At 34.0% G+C, this 9,858-nt stretch overlaps 2 protein-coding genes across 2 annotated transcripts; both read right to left on the bottom strand.

The window, feature by feature from the left end:
• Positions 1-900: 900 nt before the first annotated feature.
• Positions 901-3,706, bottom strand: LOC129564938 (transient receptor potential cation channel protein painless-like). The gene is made up of 3 exons (XM_055439188.1): positions 3,351-3,706; positions 2,377-3,264; positions 901-2,307 (listed from the first exon to the last, which is right to left on the bottom strand). Exons 1-3 carry the CDS (start codon positions 3,525-3,527, stop codon positions 1,129-1,131), a joined length of 2,244 nt encoding a protein of 747 aa, XP_055295163.1. The 5' UTR covers positions 3,528-3,706; the 3' UTR covers positions 901-1,128.
• A 597-nt stretch (positions 3,707-4,303) lies between these two features.
• On the bottom strand, positions 4,304-7,488 carry LOC129565055 (transient receptor potential cation channel protein painless-like). The gene is made up of 4 exons (XM_055439407.1): positions 7,220-7,488; positions 6,782-7,025; positions 4,931-6,657; positions 4,304-4,865 (listed from the first exon to the last, which is right to left on the bottom strand). The coding sequence occupies exons 2-4, from the start codon at positions 6,956-6,958 to the stop codon at positions 4,418-4,420; spliced, it is 2,352 nt and encodes a 783-aa protein (XP_055295382.1). The 5' UTR covers positions 6,959-7,025; positions 7,220-7,488; the 3' UTR covers positions 4,304-4,417.
• Between the last annotated feature and the right edge of the window lie 2,370 nt (positions 7,489-9,858).

The raw sequence follows: 9,858 nt of genomic DNA, 5'->3' as shown, positions 1-9,858 counted from the left end.
TTTTTTTTTATAAATACTTTTTTGCGTTGCTATTGGGACACCCTTTATACATATAAACGAAGAAAAGCATGGATGGACACGAAATTGGATGTTTAAAAAATTATTTATTGCTCCTCTTGTTATTTTTGCTGCAATAAGCATAACTGCTTTCTTACCCTATGGACACTGCTTCATGTATCTCATGCAAGGTGACATTTCTATCATTGAGAAATGCCATACGAGTTCTAAGCAGTTTGAAGAGCGCAGTGATCGCTATCACAGCCAATGATATACTGTTTGATTGTTTTGAATTCGACAGGTAAATATTCTTCTGGAAAACTATGATTGCATTTCTTATATCTTTGTCATGGTTTATCTTCAGTTGTTAACCAAATGACGTCGGAAATAAAATTAGACAGTTCATCAAAGAATGTTTAGAACACATAAACGATTTATTTGGAAATTCCAAAAATTGTCGTACCTTCATCCAGAGTTGTAAAAGTGCAATTACAAAATTTGTAAGGTTTCGTGGAAGCCGTTGATAAAACGATTAAAAAAACATACAAAAAATATACGGATTTTGATGAAAATTGACACAGACATATTTTAGGAGATAAATTTTAATATTCACCAAGTTTCAAGTCGTGGCGACCTTCCAGAGCTGAGGAATTGCCGATGGAAAAAATGTAATTAAAAAAAAGTAATGATTACACGCTATGATTACTTTTTTTAAATTACATTTTTTCCATCGGCAATTCCGCAGCTCTGGAAGGTCGCATCGACTTGAAACTTGGTGAATATTAAAATTCATCTCCTAAAATATGTCTGTATCAAATTTCATCAAAATCCGTATATTTTTTGTATGTTTTTTTAATCGTTTTATCAAAGGCTCCCACAAAACCTTACAAATGCGCATGTAATTAAAATGGCTAAATTTACAACACTGCCTTCATCAAATCTAATTTAATTGATACTAACACGATAAAGTAATTTAAGGCGAATTAAACATGAATGTCGATTTATTTTTAGGAATTTTACTTGTAAAAAAAATCATCATCATATTTTCGACCTTAGAAGCTACTAAATGGGGAAACATAAATTGTTCATATTATAATACTGAGCCGATTTCCGTGTGCCCATGAGATGTTATCAAATTTGCGCAGTATTATATGTCAAATGTTGTTTTGCGATTTCGGCGTTTTGTTGTATCATTTGCTTGATTTCATTCAAGGTATTTTCTATGTTAACAATCCGATTTTTCAGTTGATTCTTTTCATTCTGTTCCCGCTGTTTGCTTTCCTTCATTTCAATGATTCGACGAGCTTCATGTACAACCTTTGGATGCACCCGTAGATGCTTATGTGAGCAAAATAAGTGACTAGTCCAACTATGCAAATATGAACCATTCTTATGAAATTCAATCGATTCTTGTTCAGCCGTTTTGTAGTCTTTTCGCAAAACTAAAATTCCATTGTCTGGACCGATATAAATTTTTGTTTTCGATGGCCAATGTAAAATGTCCAAAGTGTTGATTTTGGCAAAATATTTAAACAGCTTCTCGATTAATTTGTTGTGATATTTTCGATTGTTTTGAAGCTCGTTCGATACTATTCCTTCAAATTGTGAGAGTAACTTAACACGTTGCCGCATCGATGATAACTCAGCATTGGCCTGAAGTTTTTGTATATTACTAACCGCCAGCCCATTCATCATGTTCATGAAAACAATCGTTATCAGAAACACAAATGCAGTATACAAAAAAGAGCTCAGAACCGTGGAGTCAAAGTTACTGCCACCATTTTCCAATTCGCCTACCAACATTGCAACGACTTTAACCACCGTCGACCTAACATTACTAAATTGATAGTCAATTTCTTTTCCATTCATTTCACTTTGATCAAAGTGTTTCAACGAATCACGTCGAAGCAATAAATGGAAGGAAAATGTGAATGCAGGAAGAAGTATGAGAAATAGTTGACAACTTCTCAAACAACTTCGAGCGATGTACAAAAACATGACATAATACTTGGAAAAGGACCAAAACAATGATCCAGACAAAATGAACAGTTCACATGCTATTGATACAACGCAACCTGCAGCTAATATCGGGCGAATAGTTGGTGAGTTTACAAGGAAAAATAACATTATGAGAATAACGGTAGTTGAATCAATGGCACACTTTAAATAGTTGTAAATTTTATCACAAAAATTTAGTTCTCGATAAAATACGTAATAAATTTGATAGACGAGTCGTCGTACTGCAACGTAGCTCGTCATACCGATTGTGCCTACAGCAAGAACCATTTTAACACTGCCCGATACATCATTTACGATACACCATATATATCCCAATGTGAATGCCATGAAACAAATATATAAAATGAAATGCAAGTGAAACAAAAACGCCATTTGATTCCATTTCAAGAGTACAAATATTGCGATCACTGGATGAACTAGTAAATGCTTATGTTCACAACACTCTCCGATCATTTCAATTGCATTCATTTCATCCACACAAACGTCACAGGGTCTATCGGATGAATTCGGTGAAGAAAACAGGTTTTTGAGATCGATTTCGATAAATCGATCATCATCTACGCATTTGGTGATGCAATCGTTGAAATGCTCTTGAAGTACTTTTAAATTGGAACACCCAACATGTAAATCAAGCGGTGCACTTCCAATGAACGATCCTTTTTGTAGCAATTTCAAAATGATCTTACTTTCATTTCGGGCAACGGCATAATACAAAGCGGTATGATTTTGATGGAAACGATATGCTATATCCACATCCCAATCAATTAAAGTTTCAACACATTGCTCCTGATTGAAATATTCGGTTAATTTTTTGTGACGAAACTTTGGATCGGGTAAAAGCGCATCCAGTAAATCCACTACATTTGAGAACTTTCTGTCTTTCCAATGTTGAATATCATTTTCAAATGTTTTCAGTTTTTCTAGCAGAGGCTCCATACGAAAGCTGTTGGATGCGTGAAATTTTTCGGTTGCTAACACGAACGTACCATAGACCGAAGGATGCAGCCAGGTTTTCAATTGCCAAAGAATACATCTAGTGCACATCAATACGTTATAAATGTCAGTTGGTCGCTTTTCAGCTATGAGTCGAACGCCTTTAACGAAACATTCATCGTTTGCATACAGCAAACAAATGAAAAGTCGATTGGCATCCCAAAGAGAGTCTTCTTTTTCCAGAATCGATGGAAATTCATCGTACGATAAATTTGGTATGCGAAGGTAGACTTCTTGTCGGACATCTGCATTCAACTGTAAATGTCGAAGGGAAAATGGATTTTTGACAGAATAAAAGGAAATATAATCGTTAATCAATGTGCTACTTTGATTCATCTTACATTTTGTAAGTCAACGCCGGCAATTACAATCTCCTCTGCAAAATGCTGGAAATTATATTTCTTGCAGTAGTAGCGGGTTAAGCATTGTATCCTTTCCGTACATTTCCCACGGTGATACAACTCCCAGCGAAACGATCTTAAGTCTTCTAGGTAAACGGCTTCGTTAATACCATTCATTTTTATTGCGTATTTGATCAATTTTTATGACCCTTCACTACAACAAGCCGCATATATTTGATTCAAAATTTCTTTTCGAAATGAAACTCAAATGCGTTTTTAAAACCTACTTGTAAGTTTGATACTCTACCAAAATGAATGCCCCGAGATTGAAAAATCAGCAGAAAATATTTTGATCGATCGTGTTTTTCTCCTCTTATCAAATTCACATCAATGATTAAAAATTAATTTTGTTCTAAAGTGTAATTTTAATGCGCGTATACTACGGAAGTATTAAAGCGTTTACTCCATGCATGGCCATGAAAAATCAAGTTTTGCTATAACTTCGGTATTGTCTTCAGTATGAACAAAGTAACTTCATACAATTGCGTTTTGATTTTACTCGAATGAAATTGATTGGTCACAGTATAATAATTAGCGTATGTCAGAATAATTTGATAATTTGACCATTAGAAATGGCAATACGAATTCTAATCAGTCTAAAGGATAGAATTGATCGTTACCACAGCCAATAATGTATTCGTTGATTGTTTTTTCACCCATTTCAAAACTTCCATCAATAGAGAGGATAAAAATTGAAAAATATCCCCAGAAAAATGGGAATGGACGATTTTAAATGATTGTAAGAGCTAATTGCTGTCATCGCAATACATATACCAATATTTTACGACATATTGCATCAATAATAATTCCTTACTGTTGATATCAATCAAAATTAGTACGTAGAGTCTCTTGAATGGCTATAGCATAAACCAAAATAAAACTGCAATTGAAAATTTCCCTTTTCTAGATTTTTCTTCTGTAGATATTTATCAAATATAATACGATTGCCCTTATTAGAATAAAATGTGCAAACTTTTTTATAAGATGATGATGTGCTGTTTTTTTGCCTATATAATAGAATCTAACTTGTGCAATATTATTTCCAATTGATGCTTTGTGATTTCATTGTTTTGTTTTATCATTTGTTTGATTTCATCCAAGTCACTCTCAAGTTTTACAATTTGATTTTTCAATTGATTCTTCTCGGTTTCATCTTTTTGCTTCATATTTTTCATTTCTAAAATGTTATGAGCCTGTTGCACTATCCTTTTATCCACCCGGAGAAATTTATTAGAGCAACAAAAGTAGCTAATCCAACCGAATAAATATGAACCATTTTGGTCAAATATAATCGAGTCCTGTTCAGCTGTTCGGTAATCTTTGCGTAAAACTAATACTCGATTGTCTGAACCGATGTAGATTTTTGTGTTCAGTGGATGACATAGTGTGTCGAATGAATTGATTTTTGTGAAGTAAGTAAATGTTTTCATAACCCAGGTATCGTTGAACTTTTTTCTGAAAATGAAAAAAACTTCAGTTTACAAAAAAAAAACTGGATACATTATTCAAGATAAACTCACCGAAACCAATGCTGTTTGAATGATTTAACACCTTCGTAGTAGGCCAAAACTCTCAAGCGTTGAATCATACTCGTTGCTTCAGCATCCGATTGAATTTTTTGAGTGTCGCTAACCGCAAGACCATTCATCAAATTCATAAAAACAGTCGAAATCAAAAATACAAAGCCGATGAACAAATACGTGCTAACGACATTTTTATCAAAATTATTGGCGTCTACATCATATTCACCGATCGACATTGCGCTAATTTTAACAAACAATGATTTGAAATCACTGAAAGAATTCTCTTCTTTGTTCGAAGTGCTTACATGTCCATCGTTTCTGTTGTTTGCATTTGTGAGTTGTGCTCGATTCCGCAACAGTAAATAAAATGATATGCAAAATGCTGGTATCAGTATAATGCACAACTGTAAACTTTTCAGCGAGCTTATTGCAACGTCTAAAAACATGACATAATATTTGGAAAAGGACCAAAATAGCGATCCGGCCAAAATGAACAGTTCACCAGCTATTAAAAGAATGCAAATTGTTGCAAAAACCGAGCGATAGCTAACTGAAATGTCAAACAGAAGTATCAGCACGAAAATAACTATGGACACCGTATGAAGGCATTGCAAGTAATGACGAACTTTACTCCGGTGCTCTAAATAGATGCTGCTGAATATTTGATCCAATATTCGCCGTGATGCTGCATACACAGTGAAAATAGACGTGGTCACAGTTAACGCAATTTCGTGAAAAGTTTTTTCGCCACTTCTATTACTACTTTCAACCGTCAAAATATAGCTAATCGTTGACAACGTGAAGAGTGTGTATAAGATAAAGTCAATGTAAAGCACAAATGCCAAACGATTCCACTTTAAAAGCACAAAGAACGAAAACACGGGATGAACAAGTAAACGTTTATGGTTTTTCGAATTTGATAACAGTTCAATTGCTTTCATTTCGTCTGAGCAGGTCCCATCGCAGCGGTCGCACTCATTCGGTGGAGATATTAAATTTTTGAAATCAACTTCAATAAAACTGTCATCGTCCACGCACCTTGTAATACAGTTGTCAAAGTGTTTTTCAAACATTTTCGAGTCAATGCTGCATATGTTGGGTTCTGTATTGGATAAGCTGCCAATAAATGAACCTTTTGTGAGTAATTTGAAAACTGCATTCAAATTTTTTTGCACAACAGCATGGTATAGAGTAGTATGACCTTGATGGAGTTTCGTTGTTACATTTACGTCCCATTCAATCAAAACATCCACGACAGCAGTACGATCAAAATGCTCAATCATCTTTTTGTGCCGAAGCTTTGGCTCCAGCATAATAGCATCAATTGCATCAACGATATTTACATATCTTTTGCCTTTCCAGTACTTGAAGTAGTTTTGGTAGTTTTCCAGTAAATCAACCAATGAAAGATTCAATACATTGGTTTGCAGTGGCAATTTTTGCAATGATGATATCACGGTGTGAGCAACCGATGGTTCTAGCCAAGTTTCCAACTGCCAGATCAAAAATCCCATACACATGAACAATTTGCACAGATCATTCGGCCTTTTTGCAGCAATCAACTGTAGACCTCTAACGAAACACGATTCATTGCCATACGTCAAACAAATAAACAACCGGTTGAGATCCCACACCGTATCGTCACTCTCGCGAATGGAGGGAAATGCACCGAGCGCCAAATTTGGCACGTGAAGACAAACCTCCGTTCGAATATCTTTATTCAACTGAAAATGTCGAAAATGAAAATTAATCAGTTGTTCAACCAAATTCGAAAAATTTAACTTTTTTCTTAATGAAAATGTTTTTTTTTTCTTCTTTTTTTCACTTTTTCAAACAAATTTGTCTCACATTTTGTAAATCATATCCAGCGATTATGATCTCTTCAGCAAAGTGTTGAAAATTATACTTCTTGAAATAGTATCTGGTCAAGCATTTGATAACTTCCTTCGAATGTCTGTAGTGGAATAATTCCCAACGAAATGATTTCAAATCATCCAAATACGTGGTTTCGAGCAATTCTTTCATTTTACTTCCATTTGATATGATGTCCAAACTTAAAATAATGACATAGGTCGAGTTTCTACCGGAAAACCTTTGGAAAGTAAACATTCAATTAAATGTTTCGCAATAATGCGAATTATTCTTTTAAAAAATCCCATACATTTGTTTACATTAATTAAAATAAAAAAACAAAATATAAAGTTTGGCATTCTTCCATACCGGAGCACCGACTCCAAATATTGCTTATTCACCGTGACTGAGCAAAAATTCAAATTCATAACTTACCACGTAATACCGGTGCCTCCTTCGCGTCGAACACATAACTAGAACTATTTTATTGCGCTGAATATTTATTCAAAATCTCCTCTGGCGTTAAACACTTCGTGTAGAAAAAAACACAGTGGGAACTCAATCCATCCAGAAGTAAGCAAACGGCAATTGTTGTGCGTTGAGTACAACCACTTTTGATCAAAATTTGAATGTACTAACGAGACGAGGTGATCACTTCCACAGCCAAATACATACTCATCGAATAATTCGTTCCAATAGATAAGTACCTTTACGATTCTGATGTATATCGCGTCACCGTCACCGTCACCGTCAAGGTCAACCATACTACGAACGAGCACATGCAAACAAATTGGAATATATTTTTTAATTTGGTAAACAAAAGATACAATTTTTGAGAAAATAATCAAATTTATATCAAATTCGTTGCTTACGTCATCTATACCTAGCATTATTTCCTCTAATCGTTTACTTTGTTTCAACAGCACTGTTTAGTTTGCACGCTATTCATTGCATTTACTTTATTCTGTTGAATCATTTGTTTGATTTCATTCAGTTGATTCTCTAATTTCATGATGTAATTTCTCAGGTAATTTTTTTTGTTTTCGTTTTTTTTTGCGTGCTATCTTTTAGTTCCAAGATTTGACGGGCTCTTTGTGCGATTGTCGGATTGGCTCGAAGAAATTGATTGGAAAAGCAACAATGACTGATCCAACTATACAAATAAGAGCCATTTTTGTCGAATTTAATCGAGTCTTGTTGGGCTGTTCGGTAGTCTTTTTGCAAAATTAACACCTTGTTGCGCGGGCCGATGTAGATTTTTGTGTTCAACGGATGGCGCAGATGGTCCAGTGAATTGACTTTGGTTATGTATTCAAATATTTTCTGGATAAAAGTGCCATTATACTTTTGCCTAGAACGGTTTTGGTTCATGTAAACAAAATGATATTAAAAAATTGAAAAAATTGAAATCGTAAAAAACAACTTACACAATAGTATGATATCTCATTGATCTAACTCCTTCATAATGAGCCAGCAGCCGCACACGTTGTATCATACTCGTTGCTTTGGCATCGGCTTGGATTGCTTCTGCGTATCACTAACAGCGAGACCGTTCATCAAGTTCATGAAAACGATTGTTATCAAAAAAATAAAGCCGATGATCAAGTAGATCCAGTATTTACCACAAGGTACACAGCTGAGTGTCTATTTATTCCTGTTATAGATTAACGATTTACCCGAAGTACCAGATATTGGCGAGATAGTTCTCTTTGCCGATGATACTGGACTAATAGTTAAACACAAAAATACCAGAACTGCTGTTGAAATAGCGAACCGTGAATTGAAAAAGATTGAGAATTGGTTTAATGCCAACAAACTAATAACAAATGTGTTGAAAAGCAAATGGATGTTAATTGGCAAAGAAAATGGAAATGGAAATGAATTAAATGAGCTCGAATTAAAAATTGAAAATCAAACCATAGAAAGAGTGAAAGAAATTAAATATTTAGGTTTCGAAATTGATGAAAAATTAGACTTCAATGCACAAATCAATTCGATAACAAAAAAACTAGCCAGCAAAATTAATGTATTATACAGAATCAGCGACAAAATTACTTTCGATTTAAGGAAAATTGTATACAACTCGATTATTCAACCGCACTATGACTACTGCTCAACGCTCTATATTAATTGTACAAAAGAACAAATTGAATTAATGCAAAAACTACAAAATCGTGCAATGCGATATATTTTGAAATGTGATTACCGAACACCTTCTGATTTTATGTTGAAAAGTTTAAATTGGATGAGCGTAGCCCAAAGAATAAATTATAATGTGATGCTACTTGTTTATAAAATGAAAAATGATCTTGTTCCCCAATATTTATGTAACAAAATTAGATATGCGAATGAATTCCACAATAGAAACACAAGAAGCAGAAATGAATTTGGGCTTCCTGATATAAGAACTGAGAACGCAAGAAAATGTATATTGTACAACGGAGTAAAATTATTTAACGATTTGCCAAATGAACTAAAGAATATAGATAGTATTAACATATTTAAAAAGAGACTTGCCTTGCACATAAAAGAATAGGATTTAGGGATTTTATTAAATGTACAACCAAAAAAAAAGCGAAAGCTAATCACAAATAAAATAAATAAATAAAATAAAAGTATACACTGGATTCGAAGTGACTGCTGGCTACCTCAAATTCACCCACAGACATGGCGAACATTTTTACAATTGATGATGCAATGTAACGGAATAATTAATCATCATCTACGTTGGTATTCAATTCACTGTTTGTGCTATTTGACCGTTCGTTTTGAAAATTGTCCGCATCCAAAGACTGTTGTCGAAGTAAAAAAAAGTCGTGGAAGCGATAGTGTTACTGGTTTGATGGTGTCCCATAATCATCAAATTTATGTTATGTATTAAGGTTGATTCGAATCAGTCTAAGCAAATTTTTGAAGTAATTGGAATTTATTTCAAATAAAACAATGAAAAAAACCATTTTTCAAAGTACATTTCGAACATTTGGCTTAGTAATTTCCTAAAGCATAAAATGGTTCCGGTTTAATCTGTGGATTTGCAAAATTTTTACAGCATATTTTGCATTTCAGATAGATTT

This window comes from Sitodiplosis mosellana, unplaced genomic scaffold, assembly GCF_009176505.1.
Source record: "Sitodiplosis mosellana isolate CC-2019 unplaced genomic scaffold, AAFC_SMos_1.0 Smas_scaffold_2, whole genome shotgun sequence".
NCBI classification, from domain to species: domain Eukaryota; kingdom Metazoa; phylum Arthropoda; class Insecta; order Diptera; family Cecidomyiidae; genus Sitodiplosis; species Sitodiplosis mosellana.
Note: the sequence above shows the minus strand (reverse complement) of the source record. Positions and strands in the feature narration are given on the sequence as shown.